This window comes from Pongo pygmaeus, chromosome 1, assembly GCF_028885625.2.
Source record: "Pongo pygmaeus isolate AG05252 chromosome 1, NHGRI_mPonPyg2-v2.0_pri, whole genome shotgun sequence".
Classification (NCBI taxonomy): domain Eukaryota; kingdom Metazoa; phylum Chordata; class Mammalia; order Primates; family Hominidae; genus Pongo; species Pongo pygmaeus.
In genome coordinates, this window is record NC_072373.2 from 207814843 (window position 1) to 207841833 (window position 26991).

At 47.8% G+C, this 26991-nt stretch overlaps 1 protein-coding gene across 1 annotated transcript; it reads left to right on the plus strand.

Annotated features, from left to right (window-relative positions):
- The first annotated feature begins 720 nt into the window (after positions 1-720).
- Positions 721-26608, plus strand: LACTBL1 (lactamase beta like 1). The gene is made up of 8 exons (XM_054448500.1): positions 721-815; positions 1151-1276; positions 8104-8239; positions 10311-10420; positions 13434-13591; positions 14596-14831; positions 24221-24326; positions 25627-26608. Exons 2-8 carry the CDS (start codon positions 1265-1267, stop codon positions 26606-26608), a joined length of 1740 nt encoding a protein of 579 aa, XP_054304475.1. The 5' UTR covers positions 721-815; positions 1151-1264.
- The last annotated feature ends 383 nt before the right edge of the window (positions 26609-26991 follow it).

Below are 26991 nucleotides of genomic sequence, written 5' to 3' on the forward strand. Positions count from 1 at the left end.
CTCCTGCCTTGGCCTCCCAAAGTGCTGGGATTACAGGCATAAGCCACCATGCCCAGCTGATCTTGTCTTTAAAAAAAAAAAAGCCAAGTCCATGACAAGAGGCCAAACTTTATGGAGCACTTACTAGGTGCCGGGTTCTGGGCTGCCTGCTTCAAGAGCACATTCCATTTAACCTGCACACTAACCAAGCTAGTATTATTGTCCCCATTTTATAGATGTGAGGCAAAGAGGTTATGATCCCTGGTCACACAGGCTTACACTGGCAGTGACAGACTGAGATTTGGACCCGGATTACCTGAATATTTCACAACTAGGCTGACCCCAGTGGTCTTTAAACTGGATTCCTTGGAGCTCCAGTTTCCTCAGAGGTGCCTGAGGAGCTTGTGTGGGGTCAGACCAAGCCTGGAAATCTCTCTCCTTTCCCTTCCCAGCTGGAAATGACCCTGGTGGCCTCCTGGAATCCCTTTTCCACACTGGGTTCGGCAGACACTCCTTTTGGAGAGAGCGTTCCTTTCTTCACCAGCCTGGAGCACTCGGGTCACATGATGTTACCCAATGCTCCCTGACAGATCTCCCCCGCTTCCCCGCTGCTCGAGGACCCCAGAAGCTAATCCCCATGGCAGCAGGCACTCTGAGGGATTAGCGCTGGGGAAATTAGGCGCCACATCTGCCGGCCCCTGGAGAGCTTGGTAAAGCCTGTGTCTCAGAGCCCAGGAAGCCATTCCTGTCCTCTGGAACACAGGGGACTCCCAGAGACACTGTCAGCCAAGCTGGGGCCCTAACTGCCCTGTTCTTGCTGGAACCTTCTGAAGAGGGTAAGTTGTGGCCAAGAGCCTGAGGGCCTGACCAGATTGTTCTCCGCAGGCTGGGGGTGGGGAAGAGGAGCTGGAATTCAATGCGGGAGACACAGGGTAACCAATGGTCCTGTTTGCCTGAGGGTTTTCTGGGAATGCAGGACTTTCGGTGCTAAAATCAGGACAGTCCTGGACAAACTGGGATGCTGGGTCACCTGGCAGGGGTTTCTGAGCTTGCTGTTTCTCTCACCTGGGAGGGGGAGCCATGGGACGGGGAGGGCTGCTTTGGTCCCCCGCATCCTCGTCTACCCTCCTTGTTTTCTAGCTTTTCTCTGTCCCCCTCCTCTTTTTGCCAGCCCCTCAGGACCTCTTTTTGCCTTCACTCCTCTGACTCAGTTTCCTGCTTACAGGGTCTCCTGTGGTATAGACCTGAATCCTCAAAGAGCCAGAATCTTCCATGCCTGGAGAGAATGAAGACCCAGGTGAGGCACAGCCTCAAGAAGCTGTCACCATGTGTCAGCTTCTGACACATGTCTGACCATGCCACCGTCCTTCTGGCTTCAAATATTGGGCTAAATCCCCCCCACATTACCTTCATCATCATCATCATCATCATCATCATCATCATCATCTCTAGAGCTTGCACCTGCAGGCCAGGAACAGTTTCAAATGTTTTACATAAACTCACTGAATTCTCAAAACAAACCAGAAACTAACCCCTCTTCCTTTTTACATCCCCAGAGGCCTCTGCCTGGAGTGACCCAAGCTCATTCCTAACTACCTGTTCAATGATTCTCTCCTCCCCCTCCCTCCCCCTAGGCTGAGCTCATCTGTATCTGTGAGCCCTGAAGCCCTTTATTACACCTCTAGCTACCAACTGGTGAACAGCTCTCTATGGGCTTTGCAAGCACTATCTTATTTATTCTCAACTAAACCCTATAAGATGTAGGAACAATTGTTATCTGCATTATGCAGATGCGAAATCTGAGACTCAAAAGGGTGAGGTCATTTGTCCAGAACTAGTAACGCAGAGCCAGAGTCAAGTCCTGCCTCCCTGGCCCCAGGCCCTTGTGTCTGATTATGCCACTGTCCTTCTGGCTCCTTGGGGGCAGATGTGGCCCAGTGCATAGCAAGCCCTCGGGGATTGTTTTCTGAATGAATAACTGGACAAAGAGTAGTTGTCCCAGAGTGGGCCGTGAGCATGAGGAAGGAGGTGAGGGTGACTGGGGCACAGAACACCTGAAAAGGAGCAGGGGTTGGGGGGTGGTGGAGCCGTGTTACAGGTAGGGTTTGGGAGAGCCTGGTTCTTCCTGGGTCCTCCCCTACTGCCAGCAATTTCCAGCTGGGAAGGGAAAGGAAAGAGATTTCTAGTGGCTACTGCAAGTCAAACTGTGAGCAGCTGGCAAGCAGCTTAGAGATTAAATACTGACCCACCTTCAGGTCTGTTGGAATAAATCCTGAGATTGGACACAGACTTGAGATGAGGCTGGGCCCCAGAGGAGGGCTACAAATTGGGGGTGCAGAGATCCCAGCTGCATTTTGAGGAGGAGGGGGGTGGTGCATCTTACAGAGCTCGAATCTCAGCTCTGCCACTCACTGCCCATGGACTCAGCAAGTCAATTAATGTCTCTGAATTGTATTCTTCACCTAAAAATAAGCTAAGGATCTGCTGGTCACACCTTAGGTGCCAGTTAGGGGATAGCAGGCTGCCTTCCCACCAAGGGGTCCCCACTGCCCCTGCACCTCTGTGTTCATGCCAGGAGGGGAGTATCTTCCACATGATCCTGCAGCAATATCTGAGAGCCTTCCATTCACTTATTTGTATCTGGGGTTACTCCTCCAACAGGTGGAGAATCCCAATGCTTTTGGGATCTTTAATTGCTTTATTTTATAAAAAATGAGGTATCATTTACATGAAATAAAACCTGTGCAGTTCTATGAGTTTTTTTTTTTTTTGAGACAGGGTCTTGCTCTGTTGCCCAGGCTGGAGTGCAGTGGCATGATCATAGCTCACTATGGCGTCTAATTCCTGGGCTCAAGAAATCCTCACACCTCAGCCTTCCAAGTAGCTGGGACTACAGGTGCATGCCAGCATGCCCGGCAATTTTTTTCTATTTTTTTGTGCAGGCAGAGTCTTGCTATGTTGCCCAGCCTGGTCTTGAACTCCCGGCCTCAAGTGATCCTCCTGCCTCGGCCTCCCAGAGTTCTATGAGTTTCAACAAATGTATACAATCCCATAACCACCATCACAATAAACATATAGCACAGTTCCATGACCTCCCCAAAGTCCCTTCTGCTCTTTTGTAGTCTACCCCATCCCTACCTCCAGGCAACCACTGAGTTGTTTTCTGTTCCTATCATTTTGCTTTTTCCAGAATGTTCTATAAGTTGTATTCTATAGTCTGTAGCCATTTAGTCTGGCTTATTTCACTTAGCATCATGCCTTTGAGGTTCATCCACATTATTGCATGTATCAGTAGCTCGTTCCTTTACATTGCTGAGTAGTATTCCCTTGTATAGATGTACTATAGTTTGTCTATTTACTCACCAATTGAGGAGCATTTGGGTTGTTTCCAGTCTTTGAATATTATGATCAAAGACGATTTCAGTGAGAACCCTAGATTCTACAGCTGAAAGACACTTTTGAAATCACACAAGATTTCCAGATGTAAAAGTAAACTCTTTACAAGTAGCCAACCCTCTTCAACACCTGGAGAAGTAGAGGCTCAGAGAGGGGAAGAGACTTGTCTAGAGTTACAACTGACTCAGGAGTGGAGCTAAGATTTGAACCCAAGTCTTTCAACTTGCAGGACCATGTAAAGTTCAAAAGAATTTCCTGAGAACCTGCTAGTGCCAGGTGGGGTACTAGGTGTCCAAGGCATAAGAGCCAGGAGGGAATTCTCTGCTGGTGCTGGAGAGAATCCTTACCTTGTAGGGACCCAGACAAAGAAGCCAGTAGTAGCCAGTTACCATGAGCGGCTCTGCCTGGGGGAGAATGAGAAGGCTTCACAGATGCCTATGGGTGTTAAGGGAAGAACACAGTTTGTCTGATGGAAAAGGATAAAAGGAAACCACAGCCCCAAGGAATGGCAGGTGCAAAAGTACAGAGAGAGGCAATGATGCAGGAGGTGGGGGCATAAAGACACAGGGGGCAGGGGAGGGGCAGGGAATGGGCTGGCGGAGTTCGCTGGAGTCGGATCATAGAAAGTCTCTCCTGCCAGATTGTTTCCTGTAGAACAGCGTCTGGCACACTGTGCTCAACATGTGAGCGATCTTTGTTGTGGAAGAGAGTGCAGGGTTGGACAGGGAGGGATGGAACATAAACTCAGCGAGACTCTCCTGGAACAGAGCCCAGAAGGCAGATGTCAGTATGTACAGACTGTTGATATATTTCAGAGTTGGCATATGAGTCAGTGGGGGACAGGTTGGTGTATTTAATAAATAGTGCTGGACTATTGATTATCCATATGGAAAAATAAAATTGGATCCCTACTTTATGCTATAACCAAAAATTCTTTTGTGTGTAAAAGTACAAAAACCTCTATTTCTGACCTCTGTGAAAAGAAAGATTTCTTAGGCACACACACGCACCATATACGCAATGCAAACCAAAAAGACAATACTGATAAATCTGGCAACAACCAAAATCAAAACCAAAAGCCCTCCTATTCAAAAATACTGTAATAGTTGGCCAAGCACAGTGATTCATGCCTGTAATCCCAGCACTTTCGGAAGTCAAGGTGGGAGGATTGCTTGAGCCCAGGAGTTTGAGACCAGCCTGAGCAACATAGTGAGACCCTGTCTCTACAAAAAATGCAAAAACTGATCACATCACTGCGCTCCAGCCTGGGTGACAGAGTGAGACTGTCTCAAAACAATCCCCAAATACTGTAATAGCTAACAGGGCTTACAATGTGTCAGACAATGTTATTTTTATACATCAACTCATCTAATCCTTACAAATTTATGAGTTAGGCACTATTATCACCCCTATTTTACAGGTGAGGAAACAGAAGCACAGGGAGGTTAAGTGATTTTCTTAAGGTCACACAGTGGTAAGTGGCTGAGCTAAGATTGCAAATCAGGCAATCTGGCCATGGATTCACCACTACACTATTCTACCTCTCCACAAAAGTTATCAACACAGAGTGAAAATCAAGCCACAAACAAGAGTATATGAAGAACTCTAATAAGTAAAGAAAAGAGAATAGAAAAAGACCAGGCAAAGGAGAACAGTTCAACTACAGAAAATCAAACCCAAATACATACAATAAATACATGAAAAGGTATTCAACATTATTAGTCGCCAAGAAGATGCAGATTAAAAATATTAATAGCAATGAGAATCAAAGGTGGGGTGAGTATAAATTGGAATGACAACTTTAGAGAAGAACAGAACAGTATGTGGCTAAGTTGAAGACGGCTGTACCTTGCCACCCAGAAACTTCACTTCTAGCACGGGATTCCCAACTGGACTGTAAAATAGTCATGTTTTTAAGGTAGTCTGGCCCCAGGCTCTAACTACTACACTACCCAGTATGTTTATACAACAACACACTCTACAGAAGTCAAAATGAATAACCCAGAACTGTAGTTAGCTAACTGAATAAAAAGCAAGTTGCAGGAGGATTATACAGTATGAAATCACTTATTTACGTTCAAAAATGTGCAAAACAATACTACATGCTGTTTATGGAAACATAAACACATAGTAAAAGAATAAACACGTGCATAATTACGATAAACACCAAGATCAAGCATGGGTGTTACATTTGGGGAGAGCAGGAAGGGACGGAGATCCATGAAAGGTATACAGAGGGCTTCAACTCCACCTAGGATGTTTTATTTTCATCCAGTCATTCATTTAATATATATTTATTAGGGTCTGCTATGTTCCAGTAACTGCTTTGGGTACTGGGAATACCTCAGTAAACAAAACAAACAACAATCCTTATGGGATGGGGAAAATGAACAGACAAAGTAAATAAGTAAGGACATAGTGTATTTGAAAAATGTAAACATACGAGAAAAATATGATAAAATGTTAAGATTCAACAAAGTCGAGTGTTAAGTGCCCAAGGATTCATTACATTATAAGTCTGTCTCTCTCTCTCTCTCTCTCCATATATATATATATGTATGGCACCATTATATATATGTATATATGTGTGTGTATATATATATGGAGAGAGAGAGAGAAACTGGGTCTTGCTCTGTCGTCCAGGCTGGCATGTAGTGGTGCAATCATGGCTCACTGCAGCCTCGATGACCTCCCAGGTTCAAGCAATCCTCCCACCTCAGACTCCTGAGTAGCTGGGACCACAGGTATGTACCACCACACCCGGCTAATTTTTATTTTTATATTTATTTATTTTGAGACAGGGTCTCGCTCTGTCATCTAGACTGGAGTGCAATGGTGTGATCTTGGCTCACAGCAACCTCCACCTCCCAGGCTCAAGTGATTTTCCCACCTCAGCCTCTTGAGTAGCTGGGACTACAGGCACACACCACTACACCTGGCTAATTTTTGTATTTTTTGCAGAGGCGAGGTTTTGCCATGTTGCCCAGGCTGGTCTTGAACTCCTGGGCTCAAGTGATCCACCCGCCTTGGCCTCTCAAAGTGCTAGGATTACAGGCGTGAGCCACTTCACCCAGCCAATGTTTAATTTTTGTTTGTAGAGAAAGGGTCTTACTATGTTGCCCAGGCTGGTCTCAAACTCCTGGGCTCAAGTGATCCTCCCATCTTGGCCTCCCAAAGTGCTAGGATAATAGGAGTGAGCCACTGGGCCCAGTGTATATTTTTCAGTAAGCTTGAAATATTTTCTAATTGTAACAGGCCAGGAGGGCTTGATGACTGGCTGGAGGTAAGGGCTGAAGGACATAGAGGGGCCCAGGCAGACCCTGAAGCATGACTAAGTGGAGGCAGGTGCCATGAGGTGATGTTGAAAATAAGAGAGAAGGAGGGGGTGAAACAAGTGAGTTTTCTGCTTCGGATGTTGAGTTCCAGATGCTTGAGGACTTCCAGGTGAAAATGCTTGGGAGGCAGTTGACACGGGAGTCTGAAGCAGAGGGGAGAGAGCTGGGCAGAAGAGAATCGGAAACCATTAGCATGTGGCTGGTGTCCTTGTGCATGAGATCACCTAGGGATTGCGCCTTTCAGGGAATTTGTCCACATTTAAACTGTCAAATGGATTGGTATAAAGTTGTTCATAATATTTCTCTGTAGGATCTGTAGTGATGTCTCCTTTCATTTCTCATATGGTAATTCACCACCAAGGGATTGCGTGTGTACTGAGGATAGAGGAGGGAAGGGGGAGAAATACGTTTGTAGGACACAAGTGGAAGATGTGCCTTTGAGAAAGGGAGGTAGGCAAGGAGGAGTTAATGCAATGTATTTGGTTAACACCCATCTCCTCGTAAAACTGTAAACTTCCAAAATGCAGGAAAGAGTTCCTTTCTGTTCATCAGTATATCCCCAATATCTGGCTCAGTGCCTAGCACATAGGAGGCATTCGATAATAGCTAACACATATGTAGTGTTACCATGTGCCAGCTACTGTTCTAATTTATTAACTCATTTAATCCTTGAAACTGAATACAAGTAGGTACTATTATTTTCAAGGAATTGTACTGAGATATAATTCATATGACATAAAATTCACCATTGTTAAGTGTACAATTCAGTGGTTATAGCATATTTACAAGATTGTGCCATTAGCACCATAATCAATTTTAGAACACTTTCATCACCCCCACAAAAACTCATAGCCATTAGCAGTGACTCTTCATTCCTTGCTACCCCCATCCCTGGCTACCAGTAATGTACTTTCTGTCTCTATGGGTTGTCTATCTAGACATTTTATATAAGTAGAAGAATGAAATATGTGCCATACTTGTAAGTTTTCTGAGGCCTCCCAAGCCATGTTGAACTGTGAGTCAATTAAACCTCTTTCCTTTATAAATTACTCAGTCTTGGGTATGCCTTTATTAGCAGCGTGAGAACAGACTAATACAGGAGAGTTGAGGAAAGCTTCCTGGAAGAGGTGGCATTTCAGCTGGTCTTACGATATTTCACTAAGTCCATAGGGGAACAAGGTACAGCAAGCAAAGGGGTGGGTGCTCTTGCAGGGCAGAACTATTGAGTCACACTGGGAAGGGCACTGGTTTCACAACTGTGAAATTTATCCAAAGCTGTGGGCTCTTGTGATGTCTGGCTAACTTGAGGCCTAGGAGGGGCCAGGGTTAGGATCCCTCTCTTCCCTCTGACTGACCCCCAAGGGGACTGTACCTTATGTCCTTGCTCTCCCAGGATGGCTGGTGGCCCAACTTGCTGAAAGTGAAGAAGAAGTGGCTCCTCCCAGCCATCTGCAGCTTCTTCTGCCTGCTCTCAGTGGTCATGACTGGCTGCTTCCTGTGGCAGTATCACCTCCCCAAGCTGAAGACCGGTGAGTGCAGAGACAGCCTTGAGTTCCTCCCCATAGCCCCCTGGGTCCTCCTAGGCTTTGAGCTGCCACCCCTGATTCTAGTGTGTAGGGGATGACCATAAGATTTAGACTCAGAAGCTCTGGACTCCATTCTGAGTCCAACTCTCACCAGCTGTGCATCTTTGGGACAGTCTTGTGGCCTCTCTGTGCCTTGATGTCTTCGTGTATAAAATGAGGATCCTGATGCCACTGGGGTTTCTTCAAGACACCCAGTTTGGGGGTAAAATTCAAGGACACCAAAGGAAGAGCAAACGGTGTTTCCCTTCCTCTGCCTTTGGCCACCATGATGGAATCTCCAGGCTCTAGCCCCCTTTCAAGACCTTCGTGCAACTGTATCTAAGACCTCAATAGGAACAACTCACAGGTGTTCAGGGGCAGCAGCTGCCAAGCCTTGGAGCCTCTCCTTCCTGAATGGGTCAAGGCCCAATAAAGGAGCCACCACTGCTAGTGATACCTACCAGGCCCTTTGTTTGCCAATTAAAGTGGGAGGAGCACCACTGTGGACACCAGCCCCTACCTGGGTCCCAGGCTGAGCAAAGCCTAGGCTCTAACTGGGACCACCCTATTCTGTAAAACCCATGTCATGGGGTTGTTGAGAAATCCTCCTAAGGTTTGTAATTTTCCTGTTTGGGACTGTGTCAGTTATCTATTGCTAAGTAACAAACCACCCCAAAGCCTACTGGCTTCAGACAAAGCAAGTGATTATTTCCCATGATTCTGTGGGCTGGCTGGCAGCTCTGCTGCTGGTCTAGCTTGGGCTCTCTCTGGGGCACTGGGCAAGTCGGCTTGGGGGTCGGGTTGAGGGGGGCGGCCTCTCCCTCAGCGTGGACTCCTGCTCTCAAGGCCGCTATCCCAGACCTGCCCACAAGGTGGCAGTGTTCGCAGGGAGTAAGCCTCTTAAGGTCTAGCCTAGGAAGGTGGCAATTTGTTCTGCCTCATTCTTTTGGCCAAAGCAAGTCACAAAGCCAGCCAGCTTCGAAGGTGGAAAGAGCTGACAGAATTTATGGTCATATGGCTGAGCACGGTGGCTCATGTCTGTAATCTCAGCACTTTGGAAGGCCGAGGCGGGCGGATCACCTGAGGTCAGGAGGTCAAGACCAGCCTGACCAACATAGTGAAACCTTGGCTTTACTAAAAATACAAAAATGAGCCAGGTGTGGTGGTGGACGCCTGTAGTCCCAGCTACTCGGGAGGCTGAGGCAGGAGAATTGCTTGAACCCGGGAGGCAGAGGTTGCAGTGAGCTGAGATTGCACCACTGTACTCCAGCCTGGGCAACAGGGTGAGACTCTGTCTCCAAAAAAAAAAAAAAAAAGAATTTATGGTCATATGAAACCTACCACAGGGACCTTGTCTCAGTTTTGGGTGGAGTCTCAGGGTGCAGTGGAAGACGAGGAGGATGTATTAATAGTCCTGGAGGGTGCTCATCCACCTTCACACCCCACTCCAGCTTTAGAGGAAAAGGCTTGGGTGCTGCTGTGATGATATCACAGCCTGAATCCTGTCCTGCCAGCACTTCACCTTCTCCCTTGAGGTGCCGAGGAAGCCACACACCCGGACAAAGGCAGAACAGACTCAGGCCCCCAAAACCCCGATGCTCAGCTCTGGTGAGAGAATGAGTTGTCGCTGTGGTTTAGGCCTGGGTCCTAAGTGGGGCTCGAAGTCCACCCAAACACTTAATCAGGATGAGGGCAGTCAGACAGACAGATGTGGCTGAGCCTGCCCCATGCAGCCAGAATGGTCTAAGTCCACTGACCACAGGGAGATGGGAAGCTGGTTAAGCAAGAGAGAGGGGAGTACAGTGACCACCAACCAGGAGCTGTGGCCTGCAGGGCTGTGCCTCCTCCCCAAGGGCACGCTCTGCTCCATATGCCCCTCAGGGGCTAGGGCTTGTCTCTGCACCCTGATATCCCCCGGCTTGGCTTGGCTGGGGAGCGCTGTCCTTGAGGCACTGCTCTGGCCTTTGCTGCCACTTTCCCCCTAGATCCCTATCCTGATCTCCATCCCCTCCTCACCATGTGATGTTCCCTCCAGGTTCCCTGGGACCAGAGGAGACCTCTGCCCCTGTGAGGATGTGTCCCCAGCACCCTGAGCCCGTGCCCCTGGCTCACCCACTCCCTGTGTTGAAGGAGGCCCTGGAAAAGGTCAGTGATGACCCAGGAGGAAACTGGGCGTGTGGGCTGGGCCTGGGTGATGAAGGGGAGGGCAGTCCCTCTGTGCTGGCAGTGGCATTCATTCATTCATCCATCCAACATGTATTTCTTGAGCATCTACTCTGTGCTAGGCACTATGGATATGGCAGGAAGAAGACACTGAACTGCTCTCAAGAAATTACTAATCTGGAAGTGAGAGGAACAGTGAAGATACCAAACATTTATAACCCTGGGGCAAGAGTGAGGGTAAGAAAAGTTTAAGGGACTTTGGGGGCACAAAAGGAATGGGCCTTAGGGTCAGGGAGGGCTTCTGAAGGAAGTGGTGTCTAGGCTGAGATGTGAATAAGCAGCAGATGCCCAGATGACATGTGTGTGGTGAGGGAGCCTGGGGATGGAGAGGTGTGCTCCAGACAGATGGAACAGCACGTGGAAGGGCCTGGAGGCTGCAGAAAGTGTATGACACATATGGAGAACTGAGAGGCCATAGGTGGGAAGTAGGGAAGCTGAGACAGGAGAGGATGGCAGAGCCCATATTGCAGAGGCCACCGCGATATGATTAAACACTCCATGCTCCTCAACACAACATTTACCATTGCAGGATGGCCAAACCCTAGAGGCAGGTGTCAGTCAGCTCTAGTCTGTGCCAGTCAGAGCCCAGCCACTTGGGTCACCCACCATGGGAGACATGCAGACGAATGAAACGTGATCAGAAGTATATGAGCCGCAGCATGGTAGGGGAGACTCAAAACTGTCATCCGAGGAACAGTTAAAGGGAAAGGGCTGTTGAGTCCTGAGAAGGGAACGCGTGGGCCAATGCATAGACAAAACTCACTGCTTGCAAATACCTGAAAGGTTTTTGTGAAGGGGAGAGAGCAGAAGGGTGCTATGTGGCTTTCAGGAGTTATAGCAAATTTTCAAAAAAGCAACAATAATAACCATGCTGCCATATGTTGAGCACCTGGAATGCACCATTACCATGTAACCACTTACATGCATTCCTCATGAGTCCCTATCTATAGAGAAGGAGACAGAGGCTCAGAAAGGCAAAGTTAGAGCTGGGCGCGGTGGCTCACCCCTGTAACCCCAGCACTTTGGGAGGCTGAGATGGGTGGATCATGAGGTCAGGAGTTCAAGACCAGCCTGACCAACATGGTAAAAGCCTGTCTCTACTAAAAATATAAAAAAATCAGTTGGGCATGGTGGCATATGTCTGTAATCCCAGCTCCTCAGGAGGCTGAGGCAGAAGAATCGCTTGAACCCAGGAGGCGGAGGTTGCAGTGAGCCGAGATTGTGCCACTGCACTCCAGCCAGGGCGACAGAGCGAGGAAAAGAAAGGCAAAGTTAGTGCAGGGATGGGAAGTGGAGGTGGACCGAGCTCAGCCAGGGATATGTAAAATCACCTGGCAAGGTGGTCCGGCAGTTAATTAAGACGTAGGGGCCAGGTGCAGTGGCTCATGCCTATAATCCCAGCATTTTGGGAGGCTGAGGTGGACAGATCACCGGAGGTCAGGAGTTCGAGACCAGCCTGGCCAACATAGTGAAACCCTGTCTCTACTAAAAATACAAAAATTAGCCAAACGTGGTGGCATATACCTGTAATCCCAGCTACTCGGGGGGCTGAGGCAGGAGAATCTCTTGAACCCGGGAGGCAGAGGTTACAGTGAGCGGAAATGATGTCACTAAACTCCAGCCTGGGTGACAGAGCAAGACTCTGGTCTCAAAAAACAAAAAACCAAAAACCAAAACAACAAAAAAAGAAGTGGGCCTGGACTTACCACAGGGTTCCAATCTTGATTCCATCAGCCGGTAGCCACTTGGGCAAGTCACCTCATATCTCATAGGCTCTCATTTCTCATCTGTAAAATGGGCAGAAATTAGCACTGACTCATGAGGATGAAAGGAGACAATGTATGAAAATCACTTTATGCCATGCCTGGCACATTCTAAATGTCCAATAAATGTCAGCTGTTATCATCATCATTGCACTTCATCATTGAAAATGATGAGGTATTTTCAACAAATGTTCAGGCTAGGTGAGGCGGCTCGCACCTATAATCACAGCATGTTGGGAGGCTGAGGTGGGAAGACTGCTTGAGGTCAGGAGTTGGAGACCACCGTGGTCTACACAGTGAGACGCCGTCTCTACAAAAAATTAAAAAATTAACTGGGTGTGGTAGCATGGGCCTGTACTCCTAGCTACTCCACAGGTTGAGGTGGGAGGATCACTTGAGCCTGGAAGGTTGAGTCTGCAGTGAGCTGTGCTTGAGCCACTGCACTCTAGCCTGGGTGATAGGGTGAGACTTCATCTAAAAACAAAATAAAATAAATAAATAAATAACCAAACAAATGTGCAAAGAGGGCCTACAGGCACTGTATTAATAGTGAATTCCCCAACACTAGGGGTTCAGGCTAGGCCTATTGGAGGTTTTTTAGGGCATCAGACACGGGTTTGACTAAAGCAGTAGTTGTTTTTTTTTTTTTTTTTTGAGACGGAGTTTCGCTCTTGTTGCCCGGGCTAGAGCGCAGTGGCGAGATCTTGGCTCACTGCAACTTCTGCCTCCTGGGTTCAAGCGATTCTCCTGCCTCAGCCTCCCAAGTAGCTGGGATTACAGGTGCCCGCCACCATGCCCAGCTAATTTTTTGTATTTTTAGTAGAGACAGGGTTTCACCATGTTGGCCAGGCTGGTCTCAAACTCCTGACCTCAGGTGATCTGCCCACCTTGGCCTCCCAAAGTGCTGAGATTACAGGCATGAGCCACCATGCCCGGCCTTAAAGCAGTTGTTTTAACCCCCTCTCCTTTTTTATTTTGCTAAGAAACTGTTTCTTTGAGAAAACATCTTATGAAGAAGCCCAACAGTGGGGGCCCCAGCCCATGGAGCATGGTTTGGAGGCTCACTGGGGTGCTGCATGCAGGGTGTGACTGTGGAAGAGGGTGGCTGTGCAGATGATTACTGAGGGTGAGGGCAGGGGGGCCTGTCACTGCACCCATTCTTCTCCCTCAAGGTGGACCAGATCCTGCGCCAGGCAATGTCTGCCCCAGGCGTGGCTGCCATGTCTGCAGTTGTCATCCACAATGACGCTGTGCTCTGGACAGGGAACTTTGGGAAGAAGAATGGCTCAGATCCGGCTTCTGGGGCCCCCAATGAGTACACCATGTACAGGTCAGCTGGGTGATCTCTAGGGTCCTGTGGAGGGGTAAGGGATGGGAGGGCAAAGGGGACCTAGGAGGTAAGGATACTGAAGAGAATCATGGCTGGGGTCTAATCTGCCAGGGCCTATTATGAAGTCTTGACAGTTTTATAGAAGAGGAGACTGAAGTCCAGTGAGTGCCCAATGTTACATCACAGGGGTAAAAAGTCAGGAAGGAATCCCTTCTGGAAAGAACCTTAGCCCTAAACCTCCCAAACTGGAAAAGGCTACCTTGTGCCCATCCCCCCAACCCTGACCATGTGCCATAAAGGAGCCATAACCAGTTCCTGGGTCCTTGCCCCAGGTCCCTGTCAAGTGGCAGCAGTGGCCCAGATAGAAACAGCTGGGGACATTCAGTTGCATACCTGGAGTCTCCTCTTCTGCATGCTGCCTGCAGGATCCTCAAAGCTCACAATGCAGAGTGAACACATTTGTTCCTGGGGACACTGTGGGTTTTACAGGAGTACAGAGGGAATTGCATTTAAACTGCACCTGCTTTGTGCCAGGCATGGGGCCAACAGTTATATGTACTATCATGTATTGAGCACTTACCACCTCCCAGGTATGTAGACAGGCACTTTGCATGCACAACCTCGTTCCATCCTTTTATTAATACAACCGGTGAAGCAGGCAATGAAACTGAATCTTAGATGGGTCTAGAAACTTGCCTAAGGCCACATGGCCAGTGAGAGGCAGAGGCACCATCGAAACCCAGCTCTGTCCCTGAATGGGAAACGGCTGGAAAAGAGCCTGGCACAGGGTATCCATCCCACCTCAGCCCCTCGGCTTCTGGTTACGTTCTCAAGCATCCCAAAGGCAGCTCCACAGAGGCTGGTTAATTTCTGTTGGAGATGTTGACTTAAGCAGGGATTCAGTGCTTTTCTAGAACACTAAAAAGTTGCAGGCTGGGGGCAGGAAGTGGGTTGTGGGGCCAACAGGATGCCCTTTGACCCCTTGTATTCCCAACATTATCTAGGATCTCCAGCATCTCCAAGATCTTTCCTGTCCTCATGCTGTATCATTTGTGGGAGGAGGGCATCGTGGCCTCCCTAGACGACCCTCTGGAGCGGTACGCCAGCACCTTCACCATTAACAACCCGCTGGGCCTAGCATCAGCTGAACAGCAGGGCCTGATGGACGGGCTGGAGCAGGTGGGCCCCGCCCCAAGGCCTTCACCTGTCACCCTTCGAAGGATGGCCAGCCAGCTGTCAGGTGAGTCTCAGAACTGACTCAGGCTGACCCAAACCATTTCAGGTGGGGAAGCTGAGGAACAGGTTCTCATCCAGCCAGGCTGGGCTCACTCTTGGCTCTGCTTCCTGAACTGGCCCTACGTCCCTCTCATGGGATGTGGGTGGTGGGCCAGGGAAGGAAACATCTCTCGAGGTAAAAGCTGAACTGAAGCCTGGAAATTTAGACCAAATAGAAACATCAAGATGAGTTGGCAGGTCTTACCCATCAGTGCAGGTCAAAATCAAGTTGATAAGGCAAGAGCAAGTCAACGAGTCAATATGTGGCCAGGCTCAGTGGCTCATGCCTGTCATCCCAGTGCTTTGGGAGGCCGAGGTGGAAGGATCACTCAAGGCCACGAATTCTAAGCCAGTCTGGGCAACATAGTAAGACCCCATCTCTAAAAATTTTTAAAAATAGCCCAGGCATGGTGGTACACACCTGTAGTCTTAGTTACTCAGGAGGCTGAGGTGGGAGGATCACTTAAGCCCAGGAATTGAAGGCTGCACTGAGCTATGATTGATGACATAGTAAGATCCGGTCTCTAAAAAGAAAAAAAGTCTATATTTGTAAACAATTCTACACGGAAGACCTAATTTCCCTTAATATATAAAAGTCACCTACAAATTATTACAAAGACCAACAGCCCAGCAGAAAAATGGGTAAAATTGAGGAAAAGAATTGAGAGCTCACAGAAAATACTCTTGGGCCGAATAGGAACAGCTCCGGTCTACAGCTCCCAGCGTGAGCGACGCAGAAGACGGGTGATTTCTGCATTTCCATCTGAGGTACTGGGTTCATCTCACTAGGGAGTGCCAGACAGTGGGCACAGGACAGTAGGTGCAGCGCACTGTGTGCCAGCCGAAGCAGGGCAAGGCATTGCTTCACTCGGGAAGCGCAAGGGTTCAGGGAGTTCCCTTTCCTGGTCAAGGAAAATCGGGCCACTCCCACCCGAATACTGCGCTTTTCCGATGGGCTTAGGAAATGGCACACCAGGAGATTATAGCCTGCACCTGGCTCGGAGGGTCCTACATCCACGGAGTCTCGCTGATTGCTAGCACAGCAGTCTGAGATCAAACTGCAAGGCGGCAGCGAGGCTGGGGGAGGGGCGCCCGCCATTGCCCAGGCTTGCTTAGGTAAACAAAGCAGCCGGGAAGCTCGAACTGGGTGGAGCCCACCACAGCTCAAGGAGACCTGCCTGCCTCTGTAGGCTCCACCTCTGGGGGCAGGGCACAGACAAACAAAAAGACAGCAGTAACCTCTGCAGACTTAAATGTCCCTGTGTGACAGCTTTGAGGAGAGCAGTGGTTCTCCCAGCATGCAGCTGGACATCTGAGAACGGGCAGACTGCCTCCTCAAGTGGGTCCCTGACCCCTGACCCCGGAGCAGCCTAACTGGGAGGCACCCCCCCAGTAGGGGCAGCCTGACACCTCATACGGCCGGGTACTCCTCTGAGACAAAACTTTCAGAGGAATGATCAGACAGCAGCATTCGCGGATCACGAAAATCCGCGGTTCTGCAGACGCTGCTGCTGATACCCAGGCAAACAGGGTCTGCAGTGGACCTCTAGCAAACTCCCACAGACCTGCAGCTGAGGGTCCTGTCTGTTAGAAGGAAAAGTAACAAACAGAAAGGACATCCACACCAAAAACCCATCTGTACATCACCATCGTCAAAGACCAAAAGTAGATAAAACCACAAAGATGGGGAAAAAACAGAGCAGAAAAACTGGAAACTCTAAAAAGCAGAGTGCCTCTCCTCCTCCTCCAAAGGAACGCAGTTCCTCACCAGCCACGGAACAAAGCTGGACGGAGAATGACTTTCACGAGTTGAGAGAAGAAGGCTTCAGACGATCAAACTACTCCGAGCTACAGGAGGAAATTCAAACCAAAGGCAAAGAAGTTGAAAACTTTGAAAAAACTTTAGACGAATGTATACCTAGAATAACCAATACAGAGAAGTGCTTAAAGGAGCTGATGGAGCTGAAAGCCAAGGCTCGAGAACTACGTGAAGAATGCAGAAGCCTCAGGAGCCAATGCGATCAACTGGAAGAAAGGGTATCAGCCCTGGAAGATGAAATGAATGAAATGAAGCGAGAAGGGAAGTTTAGAGAAAAAAGAATAAAAAGAAATGAACAAAGCCTCCAAGAAATATGGGACTATGTGAAAAGACCAAATCTGCATCTGATTGGTGTACCTGAAAGTGACGGGGAGAATGGAACCAAGTTGGAAAACACTCTGCAGGATATTATCCAGGAGAACTTCCCCAATCTAGCAAGGCAGGCCAACATTCAGATTCAGGAAATACAGAGAACACCACAAAGATACTCCTCGAGAAGAGCAACTCCAAGACACATAATTGTCAGATTCACCAAAGTTGAAATGAAGGAAAAAATGTTAAGGGCAGCCAGAAAGGTCGGGTTACCCACAAAGGAAAGCCCATCAGACTAACAGCGGATCTCTCGGCAGAAACCCTACAAGCCAGAAGAGAGTGAGGGCCAATATTCAACATTCTTAAAGAAAATAATTTTCAGCCCAGAATTTCATATCCAGCCAAACTAAGCTTCATAAGTGAAGGAGAAATAAAATACTTTACAAACAAGCAAATGCTGAGAGATTCTGTTACCACCAGGCCTGCCCTAAAAGAGCTCCTGAAGGAAGCACTAAACATGGAAAGGCACAACTGGTACCAGCCGCTGCAAAATCATGCCAAAATGTAAAGACCATCAAGGCTAGGAAGAAACTGCATCAAGTAACGAGCAAAATAACCAGCTAACATCATAATGACAGGATCAAATTCACACATAACAATATTAAATTTAAATGTAAATGGACTAAATGCTCCAATTAAAAGACACAGACTGGCAAATTGGATAAAGAGTCAAGACCCATCAGTGTGCTGTATTCAGGAAACCCGTCTCACGTGCAGAGACACACATAGGCTCAAAATAAAAGGATGGAGGAAGATCTACCAAGCAAATGGAAAACAAAAAAAGGCAGGGGTTGCAATCCTAGTCTCTGATAAAACAGACTTTAAACCAACAAAGATCAAAAGAGGCAAAGAAGGCCATTATGTAATGGTAAAGGGATCAATTCAACAAGAAGAACTAACTATCCTAAATATAAATGCACCCAATACAGGAGCACCCAGATTCATAAAGCAAGTCCTGAGCGACCTACAAAGAGACTTAGACTCCCACACAATAATAATGGGAGACTTTAACACCCCACTGTCAACATTAGACAGATCAACGAGACAGAAAGTTAACAAGGATACCCAGGAATTGAACTCAGCTCTGCACCAAGCGGACCTAATAGACATCTATAGAACTCTCCACCCCAAATCAACAGAATATACATTTTTTCAGCACCACACCACACCACACCTATTCCAAAATTGACCACATAGTTGGGAAGTAAAGCTCTCCTCAGCAAATGTAAAAGAACAGAAATTATAACAAACTGTCTCTCAGACCACAGTGCAATCAAACTAGAACTCAGGATTAAGAAACTCACTCAAAACCACTCAACAACATGGAAACTGAACAACCTGCTCCTGAATGACTACTGGGTACATAACGAAATGAAGGCAGAAATAAACGTGTTCTTTGAAACCAGCGAGAACAAAGACACAACATACCAGAATCTCTGGGACACATTCAAAGCAGTGTGTAGAGAGAAATTTATAGCACTAAATGCCCACAAGAGAAAGTAGGAAAGATCTAAAATTGACACCCTAACATCACAATTAAAAGAACTAGAGAAGCAAGAGCAAACACATTCAAAAGCTAGCAGAAGGCAAGAAATAACTAAAATCAGAGCAGAACTGAAGGAAATAGAGACACAAAAAACCCTTCAAAAAGTTAACGAATCCAGGAGCTGGTTTTTTGAAAGGATCAACAAAATTGATAGACCGCTAGCAGACTAATAAAGAAGAAAAGAGAGAAGAATCAAATAGACGCAATAAAAAATGATAAAGGGGATATCACCACCGATCCCACAGAAATACAAACTACCATCAGAGAATACTACAAACACCTCTATGCAAATAAACTAGAAAATCTAGAAGAAATGGATAAATTCCTCGACACATACACTCTCCCAAGACTAAACCAGGAAGAAGTTGAATCTCTGAATAGACCAATAACAGGCTCTGAAATTGTGGCAACAATCAATAGCTTACCAACCAAAAACAGTCCAGGACCAGATGGATTCACAGCCGAATTCTACCTGAGGTACAAGGAGGAACTGGTACCATTCCTTCTGAAACTATTCCAATCAACAGAAAAAGAGGGAATCTTCCCTAACTCATTTTATGAGGCCAGTATCATCCTGATACCAAAGCCGGGCAGAGACACAACAAAAAAAGAGAATTTTAGACCAATATCCTTGATGAACGTTGATGCAAAAATCCTCAATAAAATACTGGCAAACTGAATCCAGCAACACATCAAAAAGCTTATCCACCATGATTAAGTGGGCTTCATCCCTGGGATGCAAGGCTGGTTCAACGTACGAAAATCAATAAACGTAATCCAGCATATGAACAGAACCAAAGACAAAAACCACATGATTATCTCAATAGATGCAGAAAAGGCCTTTGACAAAATTCAACAACCCTTCATGCTAAAAACTCTCAATAAATTAGGTATTGATGGGACGTATCTCAAAATAATAAGAGCTATCTATGACAAACCCACAGGCAATATCATACTGAATGGACAAAAACTGGAAGCATTCCCTTTGAAAACTGGCACAAGACAGGGATGCCCTCTCTCACCACTCCTATTCAACATAGTGTTGCAAGTTCTGGCCAGGGCAATCAGGCAGGAGAAGGAAATAAGGGGCATTCAATTAGGAAAAGAGAAAGTCAAATTGTCACTGTTTGCAGATGACATGATTGTATATCTAGAAAACCCCATCATCTCAGCCCAAAATCTCCTTAAGCTGATAAGCAAATTCAGCAAAGTCTCAGGATGCAAAATCAATGTGCAAAAATCACGAGCATTCTTATACACCAATAACAGACAAACAGCAAGCCAAATCATGAGTGAACTCCCATTCACAATTGCTTCAAAGAGAATAAAATACCTAGGAATCCAACTTACAAGGGATGTGAAGGACCTCTTCAAGGAGAACTACAAACCACTGCTCAATGAAATAAAAGAGGATACAAACAAATGGAAGAACATTCCATGCTCATGGGTAGGAAGAATCAATATCGTGAAAATAGCCATACTGCCCAAGGTAATTTATAGATTCAATGCCATCCCCATCAAGCTACCAATGACTTTCTTCACAGAATTGGAAAAAACTACTTTAAAGTTCATATGGAACCAAAAAAGAGCCTGCATCGCCAAGTCAATCCTAAGCCAAAAGAACAAAGCTGGAGGCATCACGCTACCTGACTTCAAAGTATACTACAAGGCTACAGTAACCAAAACAGCATGGTACTGGTACCAAAACAGAGATATAGATCAATGGAACAGAACAGAGCCCTCAGAAATAACACTGCATATCTACAACTATCTGATCTTTGACAAACCTGAGAAAAACAAGCAATGGGGAAAGGATTCCCTATTTAATAAATGGTGCTGGGAAAACTGGCTAGCCACATGTAGAAAGCTGAAACTGGATCCCTTCCTTACACCTTATACAAAAATTAATTCAAGATGGATTAAAGACTTAAACATTAGCCCGAAAACCATAAAAACCCTAGAAGAAAACCTAGGCATTACCATTCAGGACACAGGCATGGGCAAGGACTTCATGTCTAAAACACCAAAAGCAATGGCAACAGAAGCCAAAATTGACAAATGGGATCTGATTAAACTAAAGAGCTTCTGCACAGCAAAAGAAACTACCATCAGAGTGAACAGGCAACCTACAAAATGGGAGAAAATTTTCGCAACCTACTCATTGGACAAAGGGCTAATATCCAGAATCTACAATGAACTCAAACAAATTTACAAGAAAAAAACAAACAACCCCATCAAAAAGTGGGCAAAGGATATGAACAGACACTTCTCAAAAGAAGACATTTATGCAGCCAAAAGACACATGAAAAAATGCTCATCATCACTGGCCATCAGAGAAATGCAAATCAAAACCACAATGAGATACCATCTCACACCAGTTAGAATGGCAATCATTAAAAAGTCAGGAAACAACAGGTGCTGGAGAGGATGTGGAGAAATAGGAACACTTTTACACTGTTGGTGGGACTGTAAACTAGTTCAACCATTGTGGAAGTCAGTGTGGCGACTCCTCAGGGATCTAGAACTAGAAATACCATTTGACCCAGCCATCCCATTACTGGGTATATACCCAAAGGATTATAAATCATGCTGCTATAAAGACACATGCACACGTATGTTTACTGCGGCACTATTCACAATAGCAAAGGCTTGGAACCAACCCAAATGTCCAACAATGATAGACTGGATTAAGAAAATGTGGCACATATATACCATGGAATACTACGCAGCCATAAAAAATGATGTGCTCATGTCCTTTGTAGGGACATGGATGAAATTGGAAATCATCATTCTCAGTAAACTATCGCAAGGACAAAAAACCAAACACTGCATGTTCTCACTCATAGATGGGAATTGAACAATGAGAACACATGGACACAGGAAGGGGAACATCACACTCTGGGCACTGTTGTGGGGTGGGGGGAGGGGGGAGGGATAGCATTAGGAGATATACCTAATGCTAAATGATGAGTTAATGGGTGCAGCACACCAGCATGGCACATGAATACGTATGTAACTAACCTGCACATTGTGCACATGTACCCTAAAACTTAAAGTATATTAAAAAAAAAAGAAAATACTCTTAAGAATATTAAGGGCTGGGCGTGGTGGCTCACGCCTTTAATCCCAGCACTTTGAAAGGCTGAGACGGGCGGACCACCTGAGCTCAGTAATTTGAGACCAGCCTAGCCAACATGGTGAAACCCTATCTCTACTAAAAATACAAAAAATTAACTGGGCATGGTGGCTTGCACCTGTAATCCCAGCTACTCCAGAGGCTGAGGCAGGAGAATCGCTTGAACCTGGAAGGCAGAGGTTGCAGTGAGCTGAGATCGCGTCATTGCACTCCAGCCTGGGTGACTAGAGAGAAACTCTGTCTCGAAAAAAAAAAAAAAAAAAAAGAATATTAAGAAATATTAAAAGGTGCTTAACTTTATTCATAACAACATAAATGTAAATTAAAACTACACTGAGACATGTTTTCCTCCATCAGATTGGCAAAGATGAACATGATGACACCCTGAGTTGGTGAGGTTGTGGTAAAACAGGCCTTCTTACCCATCAATGCTGGGAATTTAAATTGGTGCAGCCGTATGGAGGGCAATTGGTAATATCACAATTTAAAATGTATGTCCCCCTTGACTCAGCAATTTCATTTCTAGGAAATTCTCTTACAGATGTACTCACCCATGTCTGGCATGGAGGATGTATAACACACAGTTGATCGCTACAGCCCTGTTTGTAATAGCAAAAGATTGAAACAACCTAAATGTCCATCAATGTGGGAGTGGCTAAATGAACTATGACACAGCTGTACAATCAAACACTGCATAGCCCTAAAAAAAGGATAATCATGTTCTGTGTGTACTGAGATGGAATAAGATAGAATACTAAGTAGGAAAAAAGCATGTAACAGCATATTTTGTATGCTATCATATAAATAATTAAAATAATATATACATATATAATGTATATATGTATATGAATATATGTGTAATGTACATATTATATAACACAAGTATGTAGTATATATTAGCTTATATATGCACCAAATATCTTTGGAAGGGAGCTAAAGAGATTGAAACATTAGGTTGCCTCTAGGGAGGGGAAATGGTTAGCTAGGGAGAAAGGTAGAGGAAAATTTTCCATTGTATACTCTTTGATTTCCTTTGAATCTTAAATCATGTACATTAATTACTTATTAAAATAAATTATTTTATAATCATAAAGCTATGATAACAAGTCAAGATGAAGTGGACAAGGTTGGGGGCAGGAGCAGGCTGGCACTGGAAGATGAAGCTGGGGCACGGGAATTGGGCAGGGCAGGATCAGGAACAGAGCAAGGCGGATGCGGAGGGATTGCTCTGAAAGCTTCTGAAGGACCCTCTGTTGGCCTTTAGAGGGAGGGGTGCTGGGTTTTGCTGCGATTGACACAGGTAAGGGGGAGAAGACAGGTACTGTCTGCCCCTCCCCAAACGCCTTTGATTGGTCATATCTGCAGTCATAAACCCATCAACTCCAAAAGGTAGGAATCCCTCAAGTGCCCACCGTGTCATCATTTTACAAAGTGTGTTCAGGCCTGAGTCTCAGTCAATGGATGTGGTTGGTGTCACTCCCACACACAGAACTGGGGCTCCTTCCTCCTCCTCCTCTTTCTCCTTCTCCTTCTCCTTTTGGCAGGGTCTCACTCTGTTTCCCATGCTGGAGTGCAGTGGCATGAATATGGCCCACTGCAACCTGGCCTCCTGGGCTCAAGCAATCCTCCTGCCTCAGCCTCCCAAGAAGCTAGGACTATAGGCACGTGCCACTGAGTCCAGCTAATTATTTATTTTTTGTAGAGATAGGGTCTTGCTATGGTGCCCAGGCTGGTCTCAAACTCCAGGCCTCAAGTGATCCTCCCGCCTCAGCCTCCCAAAGTGTTGAGATTACAGGTGTGAGCCACCACACCTGGACCAAACTCTTTTTTTTTTTTTTTTTTTGAGATGGAGTCTCACTCTGTCACCCGGGCTGGAGTGCAGTGATGCGATCTCGGCTCACTGCAACCTCCACCTCCCTGGTTCAAGCAATTCCCCTGCCTCAACCTCCTGAGTAGCTGGGATTACAGGTGCACGCCAAGACGTCCAGCTACTTTTTTTGTATTTTTAGAAAAGATGGGGTTTCACCATGTTGGCCAGCGTGGTCTCGAACTCCTGACCTCAGGCAATCCACCCACCTTAGCCTCCCAAAGTGCTGGGATTACAGGCGTGAGCCACCGCGCCCAGCCCCAAACTTTCTATAGTTGATGATAGCAATTATTTTTTGAGCAGTTGGTATGTGCCAGGCACCATAGTAAACATTTTATCTAATCTAATCTTATCAGCCCTTGGGTACAAGGATTATTTCCCTTATATTACAGATGAAGGACTGGGGCTCAGAGAGGCCCAGTGACCTGCCCAGTGACACACAGGCAGGAAGACAAGGCAGGACTGGAGTCCACGCTAGGCTGATTTTCTTTTTTAAAAAACTGATTTGTTGTTGTCATCTCTCAGCTCACGGAAGGTGGGGAGGGAGTGCACCCAGGGGCCCACCATCCCACCCTCAGCCAGACCCAGTAGGTCTGACCACTGCTCCTCCCTAGGGCTGCCCAGAAGGCTGCGCTCCACTTCACTGCTGTGGAAGGGCAGCACCCAGGAGGCCCTGAACCTGCTCAAGGATGATGTGCTGGTGGTGGACCCAGGAACCAGGTAAGGGGCATACCCTGATGCCCAGCCTCACGTTAGGAGCCTCCTGGGGAGACACACCTGCCTGGCAAAGAGCCCACATCACCTCATCCTAGGTTGGCAGAGCCGGGAGAGACCTGCTCCCCAGCTGCAAAGGGCAAGGCCTAGAGAGGGGAGGCCAGCAAGACAGGGGAGAGCTGGGCCCAGAATCCTGTTCTGTTTGAATGGAATGTTTTTTCCATTCACCCACTTAACATTTATTGAGCACCTACTTTGCCCAGAAGGTGATAAACACCCGGTTTGCTCCTTGTGGAGTTTGTACTCTTGTGAGGGAGACACCGTGAGCAAATAAGCAAGGTGAATACAGATTTTGCCAGGTTGGAAATAAACTGGTTGCTGACCAGATGGGGAGTGGATAGCTGGGTGGCCACTGAACACAGAAGCCCCACTTTGGGAGCAGTGGGGCTGTGGGGCTGGACAGAGGACAGCTGGCACTCCCCGGCTTCAGGGGCCCCCGTCTGAGCTGCTGGTTAGTGACTCTTTTCCAAATTTGTCTCTCTGCTTCTCCAAATGCTGAATCTCAGGCCCCACTTCCCTTAAGGAAGAAATGATCCAGGTGATGCAGAGAGAGGAGATGCTTGGACATCTTCAGGCTGGAGTCCTCTTCTCAGCTCTGAGAATAACTTATTGCAATGTGACCTTGGGTGGTGCACTTTATCTCTGTGAAACTCATCTAACTAATCTTCCTCATCTATAAGGAAGTTGGCCCAGAGTTCAGGAATGCCTAGTAGAATTTGTGAATTTTCACCCATCCTTGCACCTTTCTGAGGCACTATTTTAGAGATTCTGAAAGTGTATTTGCTCTGGGAAAGAAAAGAGGCCTTTTGGTGGTTACTGGTGTCTGCCACAGCCTGGAAGAAGGGAGGGGTGAGACTTTGCCTCATACATGGTCACTATCATTTTTGTTTCCCCAGAGCAGTGTAAGCCTTTAATTTTCCATTAGATAAGATAAATCATACTAAAGTGCAATGGACCAATAAGATTTGTGTGACAACTTTCCCAGGTGCACAGCTGAGCCCAGCCCTCCTCCATCCTGCTGTATGACCTGGGCAATTCCCTGCCCCACTCTGGGCCTTGCTCTTCCCAGATGTAGAAGAGAGAGTTAGAGTCAATGCTCTAAAGTCTCTTCCACGTCTGACCACCTGGGATGTAGGGGAGCAGGTTCCTTCCCAGCACCGCCCAGGCCCATGAAACTGGTGGCATTTCACACAGCGCGGGCAGGTGACGAGGGGCCCCGTCCCAGTTGCCACTGCTCTCCTTCCAGGTGCCATTACAGCACGCTGGCCTTCTCGCTCCTGGCCCACGTCCTGGCAGCTCACACTGCCCAGGGCGACTACCAGCGCTGGGTCTCGGAGAACGTGCTGGAGCCGCTGGGGATGGCAGACACGGGCTTCGACCTCACGCCCCTCGTGCGCGCGCGCCTGGCCGCGGGCTTCTACGGCAGCGGGCGGCCGGCGCCACTCTATGACCTGGGCTGGTACCGGCCGTCGGGCCAGATGTACTCTACCGCCGCCGACCTGGCCAAGCTGGCCGTGGCGCTCCTGGGCGGCGGGCCTCGGCGGCTCCTGCGGCCCGACGCCGCCAAGACGCTGCTGGCGCCGCTGCTGGCCTGCCCGGGCGCCTACTTCGCCAACGAGACGGGCACGCCGTGGGAGTTCCACGCGCAGCGGGGCTACCGCGTGGTGCGCAAGGACGGCGACCTGGACGGCTACGCCGCCACCTTCTCGCTGGTGCCCCCACTGCGCCTGGGCCTGGTGCTGCTGCTGGCCGGGCCGCGGCCGCCCGGGCCCGACCTGGTGGCGCGGGCCTACGATGAGCTCCTGCCCGCCCTGGAGCGCGCCCTCCGGGAGGCCGAGCCCGGCCCGGCTCCGCCGCCCAGCGCGCGCCCCTTCGCCGGCTACTTCACCTTCGCCAACCTGACCTTCTACGAGGTGCGCGCCGGGCCGGCGGGCGAGCTGCGCCTGCGTCAGTTCGGGCCGCGCGTGGAGGCGCTGGTGCCCCCAGCGTTCCGCACCCTGGCGCTGCGCTACCTGCACGGCCGCGTCTTTCAGTTGCACGTGGGCCGCGAGTTCCCCTGCGCACTGCCGCTCGGCGACGCGTGGCTCTCGCTCGAGGCCCAGCACGGGCAGCTGGTCAACTTCTACCCCTTGGATCCCCACGGGCTGTCACCCGGCTTCGACGTGCCCGGCCTCAACACTTACAGAGTGCTGCGGCTGCAGCGCAAGCAGGTGTTCAAGACCCAGTGACCCCGGGCTCTGCCTGGAACCCCCTGCTCCTGGCCTCCCAGCTTTCTAGAGTAAGGTTTGGAAGGGGAGGCTGTGGGCATGCCTGTTGGAGAACCCGGGTAGTTGACAAAGTGGAGTAGGGTTGTGCTACTCAAAGTGTGGTCGCGGACCACAGCCGGAAATTCAAATTTCTCCACATCTATAGGGAAGGAAGGATTGAGTACAGGCATTAAGAGTAAGCGTTTAGAAACTTTAACAGGCAACCAAAAATTTAAGCATCGAAACAGTACTTTTGTGCCTGTTGAATCTAAAACAAAATATGGGCTTGTATTTTGTCTTTTAAAAATAAACCTAAGCAACTGGGCGTGGTGGCTCACGCCTGTAATCCCAGCACTTTGGGAGGC

Excerpts from the sequence above, each read along its gene's own strand:
- LACTBL1 (XM_054448500.1), top strand. Across the intron at positions 8,240-10,310 it reads CCTCCCCAAGCTGAAGACCG|GTTCCCTGGGACCAGAGGAG; the intron begins GTGAGTGCAGAG and ends TGTTCCCTCCAG. Across the intron at positions 14,832-24,220 it reads GATGGCCAGCCAGCTGTCAG|GGCTGCCCAGAAGGCTGCGC; the intron begins GTGAGTCTCAGA and ends GCTCCTCCCTAG.